The sequence below is a fragment of the Microtus oregoni genome, unplaced genomic scaffold (genome assembly GCF_018167655.1).
Source record: "Microtus oregoni isolate MIOR12 unplaced genomic scaffold, Mior012 000058F_ref0000040, whole genome shotgun sequence".
NCBI classification, from domain to species: Eukaryota; Metazoa; Chordata; class Mammalia; order Rodentia; family Cricetidae; genus Microtus; species Microtus oregoni.
Window position 1 is genome coordinate 7,727,755 of NW_024543834.1, and position 24,956 is coordinate 7,752,710.

Below are 24,956 nucleotides of genomic sequence, written 5' to 3' on the forward strand. Positions count from 1 at the left end.
AGAGATGATCTGAAGGCAAGGGCCTGGATGACTCTTCTATATTCAGGGCAGTCTAAGAGGGTTGTGGCCAGACATTTGCCTGTTTAACTAAGATTGTAAGTTTGTTTTTCATTATTTCATGCACTCTCTTTCAACGTGTCTAGTCCACTCTGCTGGGCTGTGGCGGCTAGAGTTCTTTCCATTCAACAAGACTGAGAACAGGCATGTGACAGTTTGTGGAGTGTCTCCAGTGTGTCTTATAGAGCTTACAGTTTACGGATGATCTATCAACTCCAATAATCTATGTCCCTTTGGGGAATTCCAGCCCTACATCACTGCTACATTTATATACTTAACACTGACGTTTGAGTAAAAGACTTCTACAGTAGGAAAAGGAAAACCAAAAACAAAACAGCAGAAAGAGGCTAAGAAAACTTACTGCAAGGTTAACTGGAAAACCATCCCAGGTTTGAAAGTGCGTTAGGACACAAGGTCATAGATTGGAGTTTTATAAACAAAGTTTCCGAGCAGTATACAAGATATGACAGGAAGAACACGGGTACAGCATGGCTACAAAAGGCCAGGGAGGACAAGCTATGAACTGCACCCAGATACTTCTAAAGAAATGCACACCGAGGAATCGGCCTCATACATTTATTCTACGTAATCATTTATGTGCACACACTAGGCATACTATTTCCACAAAACAGGCATTGTAGGAAAAATTCTTAACATCTCATTATGAAATCCAAAAAGTTTTTGAAAACCCTCTCAAGGTATCTTTTAAATTGTGGATATCTTCAGCATCTGTAATTTATGATTGCCCAATTATAATTTTTAATAATAAAACAGAATGGTTTCGCTCACTTTAGTTATTTAACTTTATTAGCCCACCTAACAGTGCCCTTCAAATACTCATGAGTATCTCTCAGCAGTATTACCGTAAAACCCAAACTGTGTTCAAGGAGCACACACTCACAACATGTTGCTCCCGACCAAGGCTGTGATGGATAGTCTTATAAATAGCCCTTTTATCTTTACTCCTACTTTAAAATGCCGACCATCACTTCACTGATATCCCACAGTTTTCTTGCAACTGACTCATCCATAGCTTTGGGCAATAGTTCTTCCTCCTTACAATCTCCAAAGTACTTTCCAGATACCCCTTCCACCTCGGGTGAGGAGGCTAAGTAGATGGAGGTCTGGGCACCTTCTAGCGGAGATTTGAAAAACGCCCACGATACCAAATTGAAAAGTGGTCTGGCCAACAGTGGGATGTGTATGTGCCTCCCGAGGTTTGTCCGCACAATACCAGGATGCAACACATTGACAGTCACGTTTGTGCCTTCTAAGCGACGGGCTAGTTCTCTGGTGAAAAGAATGTTAGCCAGTTTGCTTCGACTATAAGAGAAGCTTTTATTATAGCTCTGTTCACTGTTCAAGTCTTCAAAGTTGATGTCTCCATATTTATAAAGTTTGGAAGAAACGACGACAATCCTGCTGGGAGCGGAACTTTTGAGGAGGCCAAGCAGAAGATTGGTGAGTAGGAAGTGGCCCAGATGGTTCACTCCAAACTGCATCTCAAAGCCATCTTCAGTCTTCATGTATGGGCACTGGAAGATCCCTGCATTATTGATCAGGACGTCTAACCTGGGTTCCTCCTTTAAAACCAGAAAGAGAATGCAGAATTAGGAACATGCATTTTCCACAGAGCTCTTTTCACTCAGGTCTGTTTTCCTAACAATGAGAAGAGTTTGAGACTAAAACTAATCTCAAGTTCTAGCCTATGTATTCAGTAACTGTTTGAAGCACTGTCAACCTTAGACTTTCTACAACTTAATGATTATGAATGCATATACTCATACGTTTCACTCAGATGTTGATGATATAATTATCAAGGTCTTTTTTTTTTAAACAGAAATACAGCAAATTTGGAGGTGAGTGACTCCTAGGATTGTATGTGTTCTCTTAATTTCAGTTGAACTAGAAAAATATCAGTTTGATGTTGTTATGTCAAAGTTATAATGTGTCCCTGTAATAAACCTAAAAAATCATGCAAAATATGAAAAAAGACTTTTAAGGCAATCTTACATGATTAGGAGGTGCCTGCTTGGTCCCTTTCTCAGATAACCTTATCTACTTTTAATGTTCTTTAATGTTCTTAAGTTCAAGGCAGACCCAAGTGACTTGGTCATTGTCACCAGGCTTCTAAGAGGCAAGTCAGAATCAGCCTGAAGATGAAATCCTTAGATTCCAAAGCCCATTCTCATAATTAGTAACCTAGCCTGGCCTTCTAACTTCTAACTGGTCTGTTTAAAACAGAGCTTCATCTCCTGAGTAAATTGGGAGCATGGGGACACTGGGAGAGGGTTGAAGGGGAGGGGAGCAGAGAAAAATGTAGAGCTCAACAAAAATCAATTAAAAAAAAAACAAAACAACAACAGAGCTTGAGTCAAGGTGAGCACGGCAGACCACTTCCAGCAAAGGGCTGGTTTTGTGACTCCCACCTTACTGGTATCACCACCAATGGTAAATTAAGATGCTTTACTCTGAAAGCCTGTTAAGTATAAAATGTCACCACAGGGACAGAACTTCAAGGCAGTTTCCCAAAATTGGGATAAAGAACGGTCAGAGAAGTAAACTTTGGACTAGAGCGAATATTGCTAAAAAAATCAAGAAAGGTTAATCAAATCATTGAGTGGATAACATCAAAATATTAGTAACAACACAGGACCATGATGGAAGCCAGGAGTATAAGAGGTAGAAGAGATAGCATCAACAGACACCATTAACCATCACTGTGGTTCCAAAACAGGGCCCTTTCTTCCCCATATGAAATCTCTTCCAAGCACCATACACCTCCACATCTTCCCAAATTAAAGTCCGAAACTGCACTGTTCTCACAGGGAGTCTTTTCATTCCTTACATCATTTAGGTCGGTTTTCTTTGGCTCTTTCCTGGCTCCTCTGTCTCCTCTGATGACAGAGGGAAAGAAATGCACAATGTGTTCCAGGTGTAAAGTCACAGTGATGACCTATGATTAAATTAATTTCAGGTCAAATTTCAATTCTCCCTCTCTCTCTCTGCCAAGTGTACGTGAAAAAAATGTGTTAAATTTCACAACTGTTATCAAAGGCTACCTGTCGGTTAACTGTTTCTCATTCTGGCCCGAGGAAAAAACTTTCATGTTTTGCACCAGTCAACTTCAAAAGGGGAATATGAGTTCACAGATACGGGGAAGGAAGGAGTGTTCATCTTCGCTAATCTTCTGGAAAGGGCTCCAGAATTAATCACTTCTGACCTATCATTCTTTGCTAGGTTTGTGTTAAGACTTTATCATTTATTATTTTTTAAATTCTAGAAGATAAATGGCATAAATTCCAAGAATACCAAACAGTGAATGTCAAAAACCTCCATTTCTTTTACCTTCTAATTATAATCACTGAACTTCAGCGCCAAGCAAGAATGTAAATACTTAGGGTAACACAACCTCTTTTTCTGTTCCAAGCAGCAAAGGTATCAGGAATGAACATGCTCAACCCTATACATGTCAGTGATCAGAATGACCTGCTTTCTATGCTTCCAAATCTCCCAGAGACTAATATTGCTACTTGATCTGATACACGCAAATGACATGTTAACAACCAATTTCTTTGACCTGCACCAGCTCTAAACATGCAACATGCTTCCCTAGAACACAACAGGAGCTTGCTGTGAATGGTTTAAGTTTTGAGGGGAACAGTGATACTCTCTACTCATTATCTCAAAAGCTACTACCTCTAGGTAAGTGGTTTAGTATGGGCTTTTTTCTGATGACATGATTTCTTTGTACAGCGTTGTGTTTAACAGTTATTAACAGCTATGGTCTTAGAAGCAAGGGCAAAACTAAAACAATCTACGCAGAACAAGAAGGAGGGTGGCAATGTCCAAGCTGACCTGGGGACTGGGAAAGTTCCTACAGTGGCAAACAAGCACACTGTTCCATTAGCAATCACGACTACATAGAGTTAAACAAGAAACTTCTTTTTGAGGGATGCCTATTATTGGACCGTTAGAGAGTTGTTAGGACATGCAGGCTTAGGCTGCTTAGATCTAACTGCTAACAAATGAACTTCCAGATATTTCTTTGATCTAAGTACATCATGGGGGAAAAAAAGCCAGACCCTCAGCTTTAGAGTCAAGAGATTCCAACTGAGACAAGCAGTCTCCCTGTGCCTGGTTGACTTTAGATCTACCTCTGGTAAGTCACCTTGGCCACAACCTTTCTACTTAAGTGGAACCTGTACCATGCACCCCTCAGCCACCAAGTACCAGGAAAGCAAAGACTGAAGAAAGACATGTTACTTAACCTTCCTATGTTTCTGTTCCCTATTACGAGGTGGAGATGTTAATGCTTGATTTAATAGAATTAAAGTCGAGATCTGACAATAACTAATGGTGTGCTTGGCACATCTGTCATACATCAAATGTTCAATAAAGCTAGGCATGATTTTTATTCCTGTTCTGCTTAGGGCCATAAAGAGGATTCCAAATTCCATTTTCTTTGGAAATGGGATAGAATCTAGTTAGGGATGATGCAAAGGTTGTCAATCAGCAAGAGACACTCCCTACTTTAGCAGAGCAAACCAAAAACAAAACAAACAAAATCGGGAAATGGGAATAAGAAAGAAAAACAGCAAGGAAACATTTACAAGGGGCCTAACCAAAGCTCTTGGTGAGCTTTTCTCCTGCAGTGCTCTCAGGCCTTGGGACACCATGGAAGATCTGGCACACATTTTACTTCTGACACAGGAAAAACAATTCAAACACGGGGTGATGATTCCTGGACTGTCCTTGCCTAAGAAAACGGAATGTCCAGACACTAGCTTATTTATTCACTTCCTCTGGGGACCTCCCAGGAATTCCTTCTGGAACCTGCCCCTCCTCCCAGCAGGGTCCCCCACAAGCAGGTGTCTTTCTCAGCCCTGCCCACTCTCAAGGTCACACCAGGCAGGCCTCAGGGGCCCCTCCCCCGTGGGTGGCTGGGCTTCAGTAGACCCACACCTGCAGCAGTTCTTGGCAGAAGGCTCGCACTGAACGTAGAGAGGCAAGGTCCAGCTCCTTGACGACCAGCTGGCCTTTGGTGGCGTCGGGCTCTTGACCCCCAGCCTGGCCGAGCTCCTGGCGGAGCTGACCCGCCGCCTCCTCAGCTCTCCCGAGGTCCCGACAGCCCATGATGACCCTCGCCCCAAGGCGCAGCAGCTCGGCCGCCGTGGCTCGGCCCAGGCCGCTGTTTGCCCCGGTGATCAGCACTGTCTTCCCGTGCATGAGGCTCTGGTCCCCGCCTCCCTGCATCCGCTGGCCCCTGACCCCCGAGAACCGCCGCACGGCCAGCCACAGCGTCCCACCCAGTGCGGCCAGGAGCGCTGCAGCCACAGTGGCCACAGCCATAGCCTTCCGGGCAGGGTGCACGGAGCCTAGAGCACGAGTTCCGGTATCCAAAGGGCCACTGCACGCAAAGGACTCTGGGGCGCCGCCTGCCGTCCTGGGCTATTGCGCGCGCGCGCGCGCGGGGCTTGCTGGGATTTGTAGTTCCCCCCCTGAGGGCACCTTGAAGTAGAGTTCATCTTAGAAACCACCCTGTGGAAACCACTAGTGGATTCATTTAGAAGCTGACAGTGTTAAAATTAGCATGCGACTGCAGACGACGGGACGTTTCTCACTTTGATTTTGTTAAACGGCTGGCCGCACGGAACTAACAAAGGAAACAGCCTTAGTTTCCAGTAATGTTCTTTTTAACTGGCAGATGACTGTTCTAGGTGATGATGGGTAGAAATTCATTCGGCCGGGTAACGTTAAAAACAAACAAACAAACAATGTTTTTAACAGTTAACTAAGCTTCTTGTGAACCAACTTATGAACTTATGTATGCAAATTCTAAATTTATCTAAAGAGCTGCCATTATGACTTATACAGATAGAGACCTACGATGGGATTCAGTACCCTTCAGAGAAGTAGCTTGACTGGAGCTTGACAGTTCAAAATGTTTTACAATAGCAGCAGCAACAACAGCAAAATAACGAGAAAGGAAGGAAGGAAGGAAGGAACGAACGAACGAAGGAATGAAGAAAGAAAAAGAAAAACACCACAAGGGGTTTAGTCTTGTGATCCGGTCTGCGGAAATACCTAATTACTCTAGACATCCAAAACGCAACCTTTCATTTTTCAATACCAGACTGTCACTGTTTATTTCTCCTCCCCATCCCTAGTTGCGTTTTTGAGCAATGCCATAAGGTACATGAGCTGTGATGGTGCCGAATTTCTGTGCTGATTCGATGTGGAACATCTGATCATCAAAGAAGATGTGGGGCCGAATCTTCACCAAGATGGGACCTTTGGGGGCTCCAGCCAGGAAAAGAGCTTCATCTATCTCTAGACCCCAGCGGCGAAGGGTCTTCAGCACACGGGCGCCTGAACTCGCCGCACTACGGGCTGTAACCAAGTAGGTCCTGATGGGACAAAGTAATCGTTCGTCTTTGGCATAGAATTTCTTCTGCAGTTTGCCTAAATCTTCCAGAAAGCCTTTAAGGGGTCCCTGGAAAAGAGAACATATGTCTCAGCTGTGAATGGGTGAATAAAAAGAACTGATGACTAACAAAATAGGATCTTATATGACCTAGTAAAATACACGATGCCAACTGTCATACAGTGATTCTGGGCTGACAGAATGGTGCCAAACTCTCTGCGTTTATGTGAAGGTATTTCCTGATACACAGCCATTCCTTTGCATGCCTGGAATAAGTCTTAGATAAGCACGTCATATCCAAATGAAGGTATTTTAAGTGTGAAAGAATGTTCAATAAATAAGTAAGCCAGGACAATAATCATAACCAGTGTGGTAACTGGGTGAAATATATTTCAGTGATTACCAAAACCACATTTTCCCCATTTTTTTCTGTTAGTGCATCTTTTACCTTTGAAATTACTGTCACTTTGCTTAGCTTGGTATTTGTTTATCCTGAGTCCAGCCCTGTCTTAAAGCTATATAAGTTTGTAGTTTTTACATTAAGGCATAATGTTTGTTTCTTTTTCTATGTTACTCCGGTCTTTACCATTGTTTTACGTTTAAATCCATGAGTAAATATATTTTATGCTCCTTTAGTGCATGCAGTCATTGACATACTGGACACATGTTTATGGAAATAATCTTTGAAAATTTAGTATATCATCAACCATACTGCTTGCTCTCCCTTCTTTACCTGAGTGAGGGTTTACCTGGACACACATTCCATGATTATATGCATAAGATGGAACTTGCATCATTAGACTTGGTGACCAGTACGCTTATCTTCTAAGCTACCTCACTGTCCCATTTTATGTATATTTTACAAATATATATATATAGTGTGCGTGTGTGTGTATATGTGCACATATGTATGGTTCACATATGGAGGACAGAGAACATGTCAGATTTGGTTCTTTCCACCATGTGGGTCTAGGACATTGATTACAGGTCATCTGACTTGGAACAGATACCTTTTACCTCCAGATGAGGCATCTTGCTGGTTATATGTAGTACTTAAAATATTTGGAATCTTTCTAAGATTTCAAAAACTATCTGAACTATGTATCATTTCCGAATAATAAATACCTGGATATTTGGAACATCAAAACTTTTCTTGCATATATCATACCACTAAATCAAAGGGTAGCCAACTTGGGCATCTTCCAGAGGAAGATGGTGGACAAGAACCTGCACATTTCCAGAGCAATGTGGGGAGTCCAGAGACTATACAAGCAGGTGTGAAAATTTCAGAACATTTAAAACAACAATAAAGGACAACACTGTGCTCTACTAACCAAGAAGTGCACTTTTGAAGTTTTCTCTGTGCTCTTCACTAGATTTCATGAGAAACACCGCAGGCAAGGAAGGAGACAGAAAAGGACATCCTAGTTGGAACAAGAGTTAGGGAGAAAGCCCTGCATTTGGGAAAGAATGAATCTTTATTGAGATCTCTAGACCTTGAGGGAAGAATGCTTAAGTTGTTAGAAGGGCTTTAGGCAGGCAGTCCAGGCATCCTTTCCCTGGAAAAATGAAAAGTGGCCTGCTCTTAGGGGTGACAGGAAAAGCTGTTAGATCCCAGACTACTGGGCATATCCTTTCACTGAGATTCAGGAAAGGTAGCACCATCTTAAAATTCCAGGAGCACAAAGCAAGCAGAGAAGGAAAGGACCGCTGACAGAGTGAGTTTGGTGATTTTTCTGCATAAACTTACAGAGAAGGCCTGACAGTTTGGGTTGAGAATGACCCAAGGAAAGATCAATTTACAGTTTTAGAACCAATGAGAAGAATTTGAAGTCTGTGACAGTATAAAGAAAGCCAGAGCAACAATAATAACTAGAAGTAGTTCAACTCTTGATTACATTGAGTCAGTCTATCAGAATAGATAGTAGAAAAGGAGGAATGACAATAAGCAGATTGGGACAGTATTTACCAAGGCCTTTAATTGTGCATTTGATTATATGTGTGTGTGTGCAAATATACATACATATATATATATATATATAAAATTGACACATATATATGAGAATACAATAAAACAAAAATTTGCTTTCAAAAGGAATTTAAAGAATTTAGACTTAATGATGACAAAAGTATTAAGCATATAATATAAAAATTGAAAATAACTCTTATTGATCCCTTTAAAAGTCCAACATCTACTTTAACAGAAGAAAACAATCATGAGTACAATAGTAACTTCAGCAAATAGTAGCTGATTATAATGCTAGAATTAAGCATTACTGTCCAGAAATCAAGGATGTCTTCAGATGAAGAGCAGCAGACTCATGAAGTTGAAGATAAGTAAAAATAGACAAAATATAGAGGTAAAAAAGAACAACACATTTAAATGCTGTGGGACTCACAAATACAAATGGGGCTAGGAAAGAGAGGAAGAGAGGCACACATGCGTGCACAGACAAAGAAGACATGAAAGTAATTGCACAGAGACAGAGAAAGAGAGAGATGGAGGCATATGCCACACAGACATACACACACACGCAGTCCATGCATACACACATGTAAGCATGTGCCTGCATGGTCACATACACACAGAAGGGGGAGGGGAGAACACATAAAACTAGTCCAACAAGACGTACAGAAAATCTTTATTAGTTAGTGAAAATAGACATAGTATATACTGAGAATCATAGTAGATAAAAGACACAAAACATATGAGGTCAAAACCTATGCAATAGACGTGTGTGAAAAAACAAAACAAAACATGGAGGGGCATCTGAAGGTTGCTAAAGAAAATTAAAGGAAACACACAGTTCTATAACCAGTGAAAATAAAATATACTTTTATTTTATTTTGTTGAGACAGGGTCTCCCAAGACGCACTATGTATACTAGGCTGCCCTTAGAACCCACAGAGATCCACTTGTCTCTGTGTCCTGATTTATGGGATTCAGGGTGCAGGCTAACATGCTTGCCTATGATGTAATAATAAACTTAGGAAGAAATAGAATTTTCAGGAAAGCAAACAGTAATTTTTGCTAGCATATATGTCCTACTGAAATGCTAAAAGAGGACCTGCAATTTTTAAAAGGAACAAATATATAAAAGACCATTTCTGTCTCATTCTTACCTTTTGTCATTGCCAAAGGCAAAAAGAGCATCAAGTTATTGTGAATTAATAGTAAAGAACATAAAATCAATATATGTCAACTGATGTAGGAGGGTCTTCTGTCTATGTGTTACTTTCATTGGTTAAATAAAGAAAATGCCTTGGCCTTTTGATAGGCCAGCCCTTAGGTGGGTGGAGTAGACAGAACAGAATGCTGGGAAGAAGAAAGCAGAGTCAGGCAGACACCATGATTCTCCGGCCCGAGTCAGAGGTAGGTTAGGATCTTTCCTGGTAAGCCACAGCCTCGTGGTGCTACACAGATTTAATGGAAATGGGTTTATCAAGATGTGAGAGTTAGCCAATAAGCGGCTAGAGCTAATGGGCCAGGCAGTGTTTAAATGAATACAGTTTTCATGTAATTATTTCAGGGATTAGCCAGGCGGCCAGGAACAGGGTGGTACGCGGCCTGCTCACTGCTCATCTTTGCAACAGTCAACACAGCACACAACAAGTTGGGGAGTGATCTGTGGCAAGGATCATATATTACAGACAAGGGATATAGGATTGTTTGACCAAATATCAAAGTTACATGAAGTTATGTATTACAAGACTTACAATAAACACAGGGGAAAATCTTTAATTAGTTATTAGTAGTATAAATACAGATGATTCTGAAATATGGTGACTAAACTAGAGACAAAAATTAAAAGATAAGACATGTTGAGGAAAGTTGGAAGACATTAGATTTTACTAAAACAGGTATTACTGATCTCATATACTTAAATGATTTCAAGAACACAGGACACAGCAGAAAACATCACAACAAACAAAGTACAATACAAACTATGTTTTCTGGTCACTAGAGTAAGTAAGACTTGTACGTAGTAATAGATATGTTGAAAAACCTCTTTAAATGTTTAGCAATTAAGTAACCTAATTGTAAACAACACACTCTACTTTAGTTTTAAGGAAATTAAAACAATAATGAAGAGAATAGTAATTTTCAATTGTATAATAAGCAATTCCAACTGATGTAAAAAACATATATATCATATGTTAAATATAAAATAAATAAAAAGACATGGACTTGTTGAAGGTAAAAGTACTGAAAATATATAATACGTACATTATCTAGAAACAGAAACATATGAATATCAAACTCGGGCATTGCATGAGAAAGAGAAGTTGTGGAATATGACAAAGAATATATACAATAATCTTAAATATGTGGGACTTAAAGTACAGTATACAAAAACTGATTAAAAACTGACAGAGGTCATAAAACACACCTGTAATCCCAGCACCTGGGAAGCTGACACGGGAGGGCAATGAGTTCAGTGAGCTCACAGAAAGCCTTGGTTTCAGAATTAGATCCTGTCTCAATCAATCAATAAATCTCCACTTATATTAAGATGCTTCAATACTGTCTTCTTGTGAATATAGCAAACAAGCAAGAAGATTTGACCATCTAAAGATGTGAGCTGATATAAGAGCCGTGCCTGTAGTTAAGTGGTGGCAGCATGAGGAACCAAATTGGAGCTCAAGCCAGTCAGGGGTGGCAGTGTAGGACTGTTATCTCAGCCCTAGGGAGGCAGAGACATGTGGATGCCCAGAGCTTGCTGTCTAGCTACTGTTATTGTAAATTCCAAACTCACGAAGGACAGTTATAGAGGAAGACACCTGACATCCATCTCTTGCTTCTATATGTACACACACACACACACACCTTCACATTAACATTGTCATGACTTTAATTAATATGCTTAATCTAATTTACACTTGTAGAATATTCATTCCAACAGCAGCAATGTATTATTTTCGAAGTACACAGTACATACTTGGTAGGTTATAACCTTCTCAGCACAAAATACAGCGCAACAAAGCAAAATACAAAACCTTTTATGTGGGGGCGGGTCACAATGGTGTAAGATTTGTGCATAGTAAGAGAGAGCCCTGTACAGGGGAAAATAGCCTCAACAAATATTTGGCCGTTAATTTACTTTAGTTGTAAATACACCCAACAGCAGGAAAGTCATAAGTTCAAATATTTTTTGAATTGAAATCAAATGGTACCACTTTTAAAAGTCAGGGAGATAAAACTACAGTCTACAGAGAAGACAAAATTCAAAAAGCCTATTTTAGAAAACAACCCCTCAAAAAGAAAGAAAACAAAAAGCTAAAATGATTGCAATCAGTGACCTCAGTCATCAGAAGAGAAATGTTAGGACATAAAGCTTACAAATCACAATCCCAGAGAACTTAGATAACAATGAGGACCCTAAGAGAGACATACATGGTTCTAATCTACACAGGAAGTAGAAAAAGACAAGATCTCCTGAATAAACTGGGAGCATGGGGACCTTGGGGAAGGGTTGAAGGGAAGTGGGGAGGCAGAGAGGGGAGCAGAGAAAAATGTAGAGCTTAATAAAAATAAACAAAAAAAATGTTAGGAAAGATACCTCATGGAAAAGGTAAATAAAAATGATAAATCATTGCCTATACTGACAAAAAAACCCAATAAAATTAAATGACAACAGTTAACTAATATTAGACATGAAACTGGAGAGACATCTCTAACTATTCTACAAACATTAAAGCCTTAATAAGACATTTACAAGTTTATGATTATAAAAATGAGAAATGAAATTGCTAATTCTCTTTGAGGAACACAAAGTAATTAACAAAAGAAAGGAATGAACTGAAGAACAAAGACTGAATGAACAGCAGGTTAAAGGCTTTTCAAGGTCAGGTGAGACAGTTCAGGAAAAATGTCGCTTCCTTTGGAAACCAGAAAAGGTATATTCCTGAGCTCACATGAAGGAGGAAGGAGAGAACTGACTCCACAAAGTTGTCCCTTGACCTCCATATGCACACCATGTCACATGTGCCTCAACCCCATCATCACACTACAACACTCAGAGACGCACATGCACACACGTGTGCGCATCTATGTGGTTTTCAATGTTGTTCAGACCTAGTTTGTTTAGAAAGGCTTACAAAAAATTTGCTTAGTTTTCATGTATTTTGTGAAACCATTATTACTTTACTAAAATGAGATATCATGAGTAAACTATAGAGTACTTCCCTCATACATATGAAGGCAAACAACTTCTCAATTCTACAGACTGGATCTAGGAATATATAAAAAGGATCACACTATATGGCCATCTCGAGTGTATCCACAATGTGGAACTGCCTCAACAAATTATAAAGCCTTTAGTGAATTTATATGTCAATGACTTCCCGAGCCATTTGATTTTCTCAGTGAATGGTACAAGTGCATCAATCAAAATCTGACATCCGTTCTACAAACCCTTAAAAGTGCACAGTGAATAGCAGCAGCCTCAACTTGATAAAGGATATCTGCAAAGATCCTACAGACACATTATTGGAAGATTGACAGTCCTCTGAAGGACAGGGATGGGTGCTAGGTTGGCCCTGCTCATGGATATTACTGAACATTAAATGGATCAAATTCAGTGTGAAACTGGATCATCCATCAGTTCAGATTTAGTTTGGATACCATTTCATGCTTCTATTTTCATTCTCCTCAAATGTCCATTTCAGATCTTGAATTTTAATATGTCATGAAATGGATTTAAAAAAAAAAACCATGGAGAAACCCTGTCTTGAAAATCAAAAAAAAAAAAAAAATCAAAACCAAAACCAAAACTCCCAAATACTTGTTTTGGGCTTGTTAGGTATGTTGAGGCTAATTATTTACTTGGATCCAAGATTTTAGTCTTGAAGCTCTTCTCAATTAAACAAGTGTCATTCTTGAATTTGGGGGTCACAGACTGACAACCTCAGAAGATGTTTCCTGAGTGGTGTATTGGAAAGTACCTGTTTTGAGGGCTGAAGATTTTGGAATAGCTTCTTGGTATGCTGTGCTGTATTACAAGGACTTGAAGAGGGCTAACTCATCAGTAACGGATTACAGAAGTGTTTCCAAAAGGGTAAATAAAAGAATGTTCAATTTGAAAGTCAGTGTTGTCAGCAGTACATGTTCCAAAGTAAGGAATTCATAAACAGAAGAGAGCAGAGCACAAAGGGACTGGAGGGGCCACCTAAAGTTAATTAAAATTCCATCACAAAAACCAATATCTATACTCGCATGTTGAAAGAGAAGCAGATGAAGAAACCAAGCTTGGTAAACTTACCTGAGCAAGAGGCTTATTCTCAAATAATGTTTCATGTTGGAAGAATTTGTCCAGCCCATGCTCCTTGGCAATATGTTCAGACTCATCAGAGAAGAGGACAGCATCCCCATCAAAGGCCACACGGAGCTGTGTGTCACAATAAGCCATGTCTTTGGCTCCAGCAAACATGGTTGCAGAGGCGATGCCTGAAATCATATGGAGAGATTAGCGCTCTTCTTAAGCCTATGGGTTTTATTTTCTTACAGTAAAAACTCCTCCCCCATGGTGATACTGCTTCTGTAGCAACAGCCACATAATTCCACTCCTGTCCATAACTACAAATCTCAGAACAGAGATCTATGCACTGCTTCTGTTTATACCGGAATGGGGGTTGAACAAGAGTTGTGGAATAATCACTGGAAATGATCCCTTCCAGGAATGTTAAATCCCTATGGGGTGCCACATATATAAAAGAACTAGCCAAAGACCCAATAAGCTGGTGAGCCACCTAAAGCTAACCCAAGGCCATTGACCATCTGAGTAAACCCAGAAGAATGAACCCAGGTCTTTACCTTCTTTTATTGCTTCTTGTACTTTTTCAGAATCCGCAGAAAGATACAAATTGGTAAGATATGCCTTCAAATAGCCAATGGGGCTTTTCCCACCCGTCAAGCAGAATCGGTCAATTAGTAGACCTAGTTTTGGGTGAGAAAGACTATGTTATGGTCCAGTGTAAAGATACAACAGTGGTCCAAATGACATTTACTGGAGGCATGAAAGTTCGTATTAGTTAATCCATGTGAGTTCATCTGTAAGCCTAACTGGATATTATCGTTTAATAAATTATTGAAAATGACTTTCACCGCAGCAGTATGAGGAAACCTCTCAGACACTTCATATTCTATGCTTGGTATACTAGATAGTTTATGGAACACAGTCACATAGACCATGTCGGTTTACTCAAAATCACGTGGTGGATATTATTCTCTTTATAGAAAAGGATGCTGAAAAGGCTTGACCAATTTGCTGGTTCACAGACAAAGGGCAGACTGCAGCACGCAGGTTTAACTATGATAATCCTCTCTTTTTTTAACTAAGCCTCTTTCTTGCATATTGAAAGAGGACTTTAAAGGTATATCCTTATTTTGAATATCACTTCTGCATTTCTTTAATGCAGTACTAATAATACATTGCTCCTGGACTTAAACTATTTTCTAAAGTTAATCAGAAAATTTCACTCCTTCTTGATTAGAATATTTGATTGTAGCTATTAGCAGATTGATATTAATATTCTCTGGATTTTCTTTCTTTTTTTTCAGTAATGGGACTTATACTAGGAGCATAATATATGTTAGGCAAACACTCTACCAATGAACTACCACGTTCCTTTAATTTTTTAAAAGTGTTAAGTAAGATACGGTTAAGTTGCTCATATTGGTTTTCAACTTGCTATTGTTGCTGTTTAGCTCAGGAAGGTCTTGAGTTCAAGGTAATTCTCTAGCTTCTGGCCATAGTCTTCTGAAAAGTTGACATGATAAGCCTATGCTCTCAAACTCCAATTAATATACCTTTAAATACCTTCCAACAATTAAAAGAAAAGGATGGACTGTTCAAAAGATTTTTGTAAAGCCAGCATCCGAATATGCAATGAATGAAAGAATGGATTGGTGTGATTCCTTTTTGAGAGTATTATTCTAAGGAAATAATACAAAGATTTGGTAAAGATTTATGTATAAAGTCTGAATTTAGGATTGTGTTTTAAAGAAAATGTATTCATCGATGTGAGATGGTCATGCATATGATAAAATTCTATGTACTTATTTACACTCAGCTTTAAATTTAGGATAAATTGGGGAATTACACTATCTAGATAAAGCAAAACCCAGGGTTTATTTAGCTATTTAAAGACCAAACTCGATGGGCAGCAATGTGGGTAGGAGTATCTGCTTGGCATTAATAAAATATTACCAGATTTTTAGATGATCCAATGTTGGGTATAAGTGACTCAAAAGTGGATCTTATAAACCCTTAAGTAACATCAACATAATATCCTGGGAAATATGTACTGGCTCTAGGACTTAAACTGAATGAAAACTCTGTTTTGTTTGTTTTATTCTCAAAGGGATCCCAGTTTACTGTGAACCAGGCATGTAAACTGTAGCAAAGACTACAGTAGAGATAGACACAGGTTGTTTCCTGTACCCTAAAGAGGTAAACTACTAACCCTTCCAAGGTAGGGACTGTAATTCCATAGAGAAGGCAAGAAGGAAAGGTGTACCGACAGGTTTATCAACAGAATTCCTACAGAAGAAACTGGAAACCTCAGTATTTTTAACATGCTGAAGGACAGATAGACCAATATCACTTACTTAATCAATAAGACTAGGTATGATTGTGCACACCTATAATCCCAGTACTAGGAAACTGAGACAAGATGATCTAGAGCTAGCCTGGGCTACCTAGTAAGGGCCTATGTACAAACAAACAAAAAGCATCAAAATATTCTTTATTTACTAAATGAATATTATATATGTCTCAGAGCCCTTGACACAAATTTTCTCTTTTCAATTTATAACATTACATACACACACACACACACACACACACACACACACACACACAGATATATATATGGTTGCATTATTAAAATACATTTCAGGTGCCAATTTTATAATTAGAGTCATATGAAATAATAAAATAAAACTCAATAGCTAGAGTAATACACCTTGGTTAATGCCTAATTAAACCTAGGATTTCTATGTGCACAAGTTAAACCTGATATTTATGTGACATACCCACAAGTAGATTCATTACTAGCAAACAAGACAATGATGTCCCAAAGAGGATGTTAGGTAATTTCAAAATAGAATAAAAGGGGGAAACTTTACAAGAAAATGACACATTGATAGAAATGTTCAGAAGGCTAGCGCCAATAAAATTTTTCCATGTAAAGTAATAAAGACAGTTTTTTCCTGTAAGAATATGATTTGTGTGTGGGAGAGAGAGGGCAGCCAGGAGCATCCAATTTTAAGAAGTGGAAGGGGAGGTGAAAACCTTTAAACCCTTAACATGGATCTGTGGTGAGTAAAAAGTTTGATCCCACAGAAAAAGCCTCTGGGCTGACGGCTCCTTGAAGTCAAGTTCAGAAGTGAAAAACATAAAGCAGAGAAATATATTGAGGACCTGGGATTAAGACTTTGAAATTCACACTTGACAACTTAAGTCCAGAGCTTTGAGCCCAGCTCTGCGCTGAAGTTAAAAATGAGCATGGCCTTTCTTGTTCTGACATAGGCAAATAAACATTCCCCACGCAGAAGGGGTTGTCGCTATCAAAGACACTGCAGCGGTTTAAGCCACAGTTAGCAAAATAGCATGGCCTCTTTTTTGCAGAGCTGTGAGCTGGTCTTCCCACATGGTATTTATTTTACTTACCATAGTGATTGACGCTGTTTATAAGCCGTACTCCCACTTGGGCATGGTTATTAGTCATCAGTACTATATCAAATAAGTCTTGTTCTTCAGGATACAGATCACGGAGTCTGGAGTTGACATGCTGCAACGCCTGCAGGTTACAAACATGGGCATATGAAAAAGGGGAGGCAAGGTAGGCGTTAGGCAGCAGGAGGAAACAGCACCTCGGCAGGGCCGGAATCAAGTTCGACAGAATCCTGGCTAAGCAATCGCCGTTCCTTTAAGAGATGGTTATTTTACCATTCCGATGTTTTATGACTCCCACACATAGATTTCAGTCAATGCCCATGGCACAGATGGGTTATGTCCTTGGGATGTTATTACAGCATTCTGCTTACTAGAATTATCTCATGGGTGGGTAGAGAAAAAGATCAGGCTATTTATCCCGTTTATTGTTTGCCTTCTGGTTTGTCTATTTGTCTTCGTTTATAAATTCTGATTTTATTGTGAGGAATGGGAAAGGCTTGGGAATTTGCATGTCACTTGTATGCAGGAAACAGATCGAGGCCGATTAATAATCTCAATTATTTTGTTTTGTTTTTGAATTGCTATGGAAGGGAGATAATAGGCTGTGATTTATTTATTTTAATTTTAACATTTACTTTTAATTGTGTGTGTGTACATGTGAGAATGTAAGTGCCCACAATGTGTCAGATTCCCTGGAGCTGTAGTTACAGACAGTTGTAACTTGCCCGATATGGAGATTGGGACCCAAAGTCAGGTCCTCTTCAAGTAGTGTCACCCTTTAATACCACACTCTTCTTGCGAGCTCCTTAATCTATTTTTTTTGTATATTTTAAACGTATGTTTTTCATAGGCTTGTGGTTTCTCCCCATGCTTCTACATGTCCTGCGAACACCTTTTACTCCAAACCATAGAAGCGTCATTGGCTTTCCCATAGTGTGCGATTGAGGGTGTGACTACCCTATAACTTACATAGGAGATTAGTTGTAAGTACTACATATATTTTTTAGAATCTTCACAATGCCAAGGGTCAGGAGCATCTTGATTTTCTTGCTGTATTTGAGGGTCATACCAGGTAAAGTGAATTCCATCATTTTAAGAAAGCATTTCTTTCTGCTGCTCAGGGCCATTGTTAACTCTCTCTTACTTCCTACCTCTCCATGGATGGAGGAAACAGGCTTTTGTTAAAAAGGTCAGAAAACTAGGGCTCCATTTAAGAAAGCCCTGATCTGAAACCATGGATTCGGGATGGGGGAAAAAAAATCTCAACAATTCCAGAAGTCTTTGGGACTTGGTCAACTAGAATGGGGCAAAAATTATAAAGATGGTGTGGGGATTCTCGGGAAGACTGGGAAACTCCCGAAGATCTCCCTGGGAGTCCTCATGTTTGGGAGTTTACATCGTACCTTGACAAACCGAAATGCGGGCCCTGGGGTCAGGATGACGTTCTCATTGGTGAGCTGATACTCCATGTACTTTTCGAGACCCTCTTCTTCATAGATTCTCCTGTCGTCCACCATATTGAAGAGTGCCCGGGAAGATACAGCAATGGTGATGGCATGCTTGGGTTTGGGCTGCGGAGAAGGTCAAGGAAAAGAGAGTCAACACATGCAGAGAGGAGTAGGGGATGCAGCGAGAAAGGGAAAGAGGACTAAGATGGGAGGGACTTCCCTAGGAAGTTAGTGGGAGTGATCCGAGGGTCAGGATGCAGAGAGCCCAGGGATGCCTGAGGCCTGGGCATTCTCACCGGCCTGGGCCGTGCACAACTGGGGATCTTCTCATATAGCATGCTCACAGATGTCCAGTAGGCCTCGTCTACCTCATCTTCTTCCATCTGTTGCTGCTGCCGCTGCTGGGCCTCAGACAGACATTCCTGGTCCACATCCACTGAGGGCGCCTGATACTGCAGGCGGCGCTGGACGTAGGACTTCCACTCAGTAGGAGGAGTACGCGGATACTGAGACTTGGGTATTATCAGCTCTCGAGAGTCACAGCTGTGCGCATAGTCCCGTAACTGCACTTCTTTAGTATCTCTGGTTTCTCTGAGATTCCAGGGTTCACTGCCCCCATACATTTTCGAAGTCCGCCTGGAGTTGGGCTCTGGTTCCGGGGGTGTGGGAGGTTGTGAGTCAAGCTGGGTGATAGGTCTGGTTTGTGGAGTCTGTGATACGGTGAGCTTCTCTGGTGTTTGAGGTGGAAGCGAGGCCTCGTGCTGGCTGGGGGAGGCAGAGGAAGTTCCAGAGGTCGCGGTGCTGGTGGGGGCCTGCTGAAGAAATGGGGGTTGAAGCCCAGAACCACGAGGATACTAGTCTTCCACGTTGCATCTCCTAGCTCTAGCCTATTCCTAGACCTTGATGAATCTTAGTTCATTCTAGCTCCTTTAACTAGGCCATAGAGCAACCAAGCAGGCATTGGAGATGACTGTTTAGATGGACAGACTGTTCTGCCCTCATTCCTCTACCTCGCAAAGGCACATCCCAGGTGCTCCTTGTAGCATCTGCTATTTGGTTTTGAGTAAATACGTTCAAGTCCTTTTATCCATAAGCAACATAAATCATAGACCTTGCCTCCCTCAGCGACTCCAGCCGGCTTCATGCGCAAACTGGGCAAGCCACTGGCTCTAGAATGCCTGACTTATCCTGATCCTCTCTGGGTCTGTTTGCCCTGCCACAAGCATGTGACTGCTGGGAAGTCTGGGGAGTCACATGGTTTCAGGTTTGGTTTCCTTGAGATAACAGCAGAACTGATTATCTAAGCAAGCAGGGGGGAATTCTAAAGAAAGAATACCTTTCCTGGGGCTGCTCTGCAAGTTGGTATCAAACGAATATTCACATATTGCCTCCAATTATGTTTGTTCCACATGTGTGGGAGGATATTCTTGGTGAGATTATTGGACCAAATCTGACAGAATGTAAGTGTTGTGTGTGTGTGTGTGTGTGTGTGTGTGTGTGTGTGTGTATGTGTATGTGTGTGTATCAGTCCCATGGATTTGTTCTTTTCCATGTACCTGAAAAGAATCTCATAATTTTGCTTCTGTGGTCAGGCCTAGTTAAGGGCCTACAGAACACACAATGTCATTCAATTTTTTTCTTTTTTTTTTTTTTGTTGATTTCATCTTTTTTCATCCCTTTTCTTTCTTGAGATTCGTGTGTACCCAATTGTATTTGTTGTGTGGATGAAGGACAGGGAACACATAGCTAAAGGGTGTGTTTAATTCTGCTTTCTCTTACTTTGTAGTGTGGAAACTTTAGCAGCTTACTCTACAGGGCCTGAGCGCTTTGAACATCAAGTTCCAATAGATCTGTCATTCTTTATCATCCGTTCCGCTCTTTCATCACTAGTACCTTGGCAATACTATTCCTGCTTCTGGGCTCATCCACTGAGGGAGCGCCAGTGGATGGGCTCCGTGATGTTCTGGACCACTGATTTCGCACAATGTACCCTCGAGAGTCTGTGTTAGGTACAGGTATTTCTTGAGAACCCTGTGTAAGAGAAGAGACCCAGATATTTAATTCTTAAACACCTACTCTTTATATGCGTGTGCCCACAGAATAACCGTGACAGGCCTAAAATCAGCAGCAACCAGTGGGAAGATGCTTGCCCCCATTTCCATGACCCTTGATTTATTCTAGGTCCTTCTAGGTCCTTGTTGGACTGTTCTTGCTTTGGCCCAACCCTAACTTCAGTATGAAGTTACAAAGTGGAGATCCGCTTAGAAGAACATGAGCATCCAATATTAAGAAATCCTTGTGGGTGGTGATACTTGAACTATCTCAGGCACCCGTGGCAGTAGGACCAGGATCTCTCCCTTGTGCATGAGCTAGCTTGTTAGGGCTCATTCCCTATGGTGGGATGCCATGCTCAACCTTAATGGAGGGGGGAGGGGCTTGGCCATGCCCCAAATTAATGTGCCAGACTTTGTGGACTCCCCATGGGAGCCCTTACCCATTGGAAGGAGAAGATGGGGGAATGGGCTAGTGGTGAGGTGAGAGGGGCTGGAGGAGGGGTGGGAGGGAGAACTGCTGGTGGAATGTAAAATGAAATAAAAGAAAAATAAGTCCGTGCAGTAGCTCAGCGTTCCCACCCGTGACTCTTCTACTATGGCACATAGAGTTGATCACATCTCCACCCCGCAACATTCTCCCTTAAAGACCAAGCTACTAATAGAGGTTAAAATTTCACAGCTGTGATTTTACCATCCTGTAAAGTGAAGGCACCCAAGCCCCGGCTGCTGCAGGGACCTGTGACAGCTACAGCAAGTGCCTACAACCTGCCAGCCTGTCTCATAGTGACGCCTTGGAGAAGAGGCAAGTGGACTTATTTCTGTCCCGTATCCTTCCCCTACCCAGGGTGCCTGGGGCTCCCCTCCCAAATTAGTCATGAGATCTCTGCTCACCCTGATCATGGTGATCTGCCGGCCCTGCTCCCACAACAGGCACATGTGAATATAAATACGTATTGTGCGACAGGGGCTAGTTCCCTCAGCTGCACAAAGGCAGCGTCTACAGGCGTGGTGATACCGCATGGGGCAACATCTCAGCGAGTGATTCGGGTAGCCCGCACGCCTCATCTGAAAGATTGTGCAGAAAATGGGTCAATGAGATGGCCAGACTTCCCTTCCCTCCCTAATCTGAAGGGACCAGTCTCCTCCTGTTGGCCGAGTAGAGGAGACTGTGATGATGTTTCTATACTTCTCCTTCTGCGTGAAACAGGGGGACTGTGGACTGAAGGGAGGGCAGCTTCTCCTGAGTGTATCCCTGACGGCTTCACTGGACCTTAGTTACCCCATGGTGTGGATCTGAATGGCTCAGGTGTCTCTTCCGGAGTTTTTTTTCTTCTCATTCGCTTGAATTTTTTTTCATTGTGGTTTCTGCTCTCTCTTTTGGCTGTGCTGTGGAGAGTAGCTCACCTGAGTGCTCAGACGAGCGCCAGTTTTGTCAGGATCCTTTCTTTTCTCTGCATCTAGACTCTCTTTTGAGTACCTCATCCCAGGCTCATTCTTAATATGGAAACAAAGAATGTTTATTAATTTTGGTTCTCAGAGACATTAGAAACCTTGGGTTTGGAAATAAAAAGGGTAAGTTATGTCTAAACATTGTCTTTTTGCCAACATAAAAAAATATGTAAACACAATTTCTTTTTCATTCTAACAAGTATAAGAATACATTTTATAAATAAAAATTACATAGGCCTGTTGCTATATGACTCAGTCATTGCATAGGCTCAGAATATGAGCAGTGTTTATCATTAAAAATGACAACATGAGAAATGTAACCAGAGTTTTCCAGGGGTCAGCAACTCTGGGATTCCAATATTAAGTTGGTAATGCAGAATAGCTGTTGCTCCCCCTCTGTTTTTCTTAAGACCGCTAATTATGGAACTTTTCATTTTTCCATATAGAACAGAAACTCATCTAACTGACCCTAACCAATATTAACCTGATTTTTACAAACAATGACTTTAATCTTGTACGAACTTATTGGCAGAACATATTCTGAATGTCAATGTTTCTTAGCATCTATCTGAAAAGAAGATTTCCTATAAACAAGTTTCTGGGAGAAAATCAAGTACAGATAGGATGACCATTTCTTTCATGGAAGCATAATTAAATATTGATGGTTTCATTTTTAACTGGGAGGTACTTATTAGAACTCTGTTTGTACTAATGTATGCTAATTTGTTTGTACACCACGATTAATATTCGTGTTAAATGTCTGTTTCTGGAGCTCCAGGTGTGAGTTAGACCAATGTTGCCACAGAGACTTCTGTGCTCATTCATTACTCCCTGTGCCTGCCTGCCCAGGCTAGATGAATGACAATGTGACTTCAAGGAGTGGCTTAGCTGCATAATTATTGAACTGACTGAATTCTCTCCATCAATTAATTCCCATGCCCCCATTTCAGTCTCAATAATATTCTGTTACTTCTAGCTTCAAAAGATATTTAACTCCAACCCTTCTTCAGCTCTGTGCTAGGTCACAGGTCATCCTTCTAGGCTTCTAAAGCCTTGTCATTTCCAAATTCATCTCTGTAATTAAATGTAAGCCGACTTCATTCCTGGGTCAACTCTATATTTACTCAGGCACACCAAGAACCGCAGGATGGACCCCCCCACACACACTACCTCCTACTTCATTTTCTCCACCTTTTGCCTTATATTCTACTTAAACTAAGTAGCTTTTTCTTTTGGCATTTCCATGTAAACCATTTTTTCTCTTCAGTAATCTTCAAAGCTCAGCTCATCCCAGTCTGTGTCCAGAACTGAACGTTCCCTTGTGTCTTTATACACATTTCTCCGAGCTCTGAACTGTACTGTTTATATCTCTGTCCTACAGAGTGGTTGAACTTATTTCTTCATCTTAGCGGTGAGCATATGCTCAGCAAATGCTGGCTTACTAGGTTGACCTACACTCTCCCACTCCACCTCTTTCTTCTGTTCTCGCCACTCCCCTTTATGTGTCACCGTGATCTAGGCTTATTTGTTTTTTCAGAGCGTTCCCAGAGAGAAAGGATGGACTAATGTTTACATGTCCTCCGCCTCCCGGTAAGAGTCGAGGGCATGTCACTCATTCACCTTCTTTTTCTGTTTCAAAGATGTTTGACTCATTTCTTCAATTGTTGGGATGCTTTTGTTGTTATCAAGGTCTTCATCTCTCCAACCCCATTTCCTATCACCTCGCTGCTTCAGTCTAGCTCTGAATTTAGAATGCCAAATTTATGACATCATGTGTGATTCCATGGTAACTAACTGATGTCACAAATACATAATTATGCTTTTCTTTGGTGTGTGTGTTTGAATAGAGTCATGGCCTTCTTTCCTGTTTCAACATATCTGCTTACAGCCATTCTCCTGAAACTCTAGGAGTTGATGTGAAAACTGCTCTCATGTCTACTATGCAGCAATATCAGTACTTAGTAGTCTTCTAAAACCTTACTCTGACACTCCTCATATTCATTCTTGGTTCTGTACATCTTCTGCTATTGTTGAAATGAATAGAAAATGCATTTGTGGGTTCAAAAATTGTCTTTTTTCTGCAAAATTGGCAACTTCTTGACAGCTGAGACTCGATTCTAGTTGTGAAGTTTTGTTCTGAGCTTTGCTTTAGTGTGTGGCTCACTTTTATGGTGGCAAAGACTCTGAAGGAAACTACTGTCAAAGCTCCTCCCTCTGGCTGGACATAGTAGGATATTAACTATACTATCCACCTCTATCTTTTCTTATGTTATCCCAGTCCTTAACCTTTGAAATATATATTCCTTATTGTGTGAACAGAGCACCATATCAAAGACAAACCATCAGGCACTGTGTCTTTCTGTTCTGATTTTAATCTTCACACACATGTAGGTAAGATACATGTGTCTTGCTCACCTGACCTATTGAAACCATCAAAGACAGAGACCAATTTTTGACCTTCATAGAAGCTACTGATTGTCAAGTTTGAATAGCATTTTCCAAATGATCTTTTAGTGAGTAAAAGAATTCATGCCTCAGCTTTGAATTCTTTTACACCACCATGACCTCTACCACCATATCTTTCTGGGATCTCTAGCAGTTTGGTTACTTTTCCTAATATCAATTTCCTTAATCAAAAAATGCAGAAGTTAATTGAAGAAACATTAAAAAGTTATTGTTGGGGCTGGCAAGATGAGCTAAGTGAGTAAAGTGTTTGCTAGATAAACATGAAGACATGAATTTGGATCCTCGGCACTACTGTAAGAAGCTGTACGTGCTGGGAGCACCTGGAACCATAGCACTAAGCAAGGCAAAGCCAGGTGGCCTTAGGCACTCATTAACC

General features: G+C 40.8%; 2 protein-coding genes across 9 annotated transcripts; both read right to left on the reverse strand.

Moving 5' to 3' along the window:
- Positions 1-619: 619 nt before the first annotated feature.
- On the reverse strand, positions 620-5,459 carry Rdh14 (retinol dehydrogenase 14). The gene is made up of 2 exons (XM_041639441.1): positions 5,023-5,459; positions 620-1,640 (listed from the first exon to the last, which is right to left on the reverse strand). The coding sequence occupies exons 1-2, from the start codon at positions 5,407-5,409 to the stop codon at positions 1,023-1,025; spliced, it is 1,005 nt and encodes a 334-aa protein (XP_041495375.1). The 5' UTR covers positions 5,410-5,459; the 3' UTR covers positions 620-1,022.
- Positions 5,460-6,223: 764 nt separating this feature from the next.
- Positions 6,224-23,767, reverse strand: Nt5c1b (5'-nucleotidase, cytosolic IB). 8 transcript variants are annotated; one of them, XM_041639433.1, is made up of 10 exons: positions 23,735-23,767; positions 22,070-22,159; positions 21,557-21,730; positions 20,505-20,642; positions 18,908-19,423; positions 18,567-18,734; positions 17,158-17,287; positions 14,298-14,420; positions 13,747-13,931; positions 6,224-6,553 (listed from the first exon to the last, which is right to left on the reverse strand). In XM_041639433.1, the coding sequence occupies exons 1-10, from the start codon at positions 23,765-23,767 to the stop codon at positions 6,224-6,226; spliced, it is 1,887 nt and encodes a 628-aa protein (XP_041495367.1). The 8 variants fall into 8 exon arrangements, with proteins under 8 accessions (XP_041495367.1, XP_041495368.1, XP_041495366.1 ...); XM_041639434.1 differs by having other exon boundaries at positions 18,956-19,423; positions 20,499-20,642; XM_041639432.1 differs by having other exon boundaries at positions 20,499-20,642.
- Positions 23,768-24,956: the final 1,189 nt, after the last annotated feature.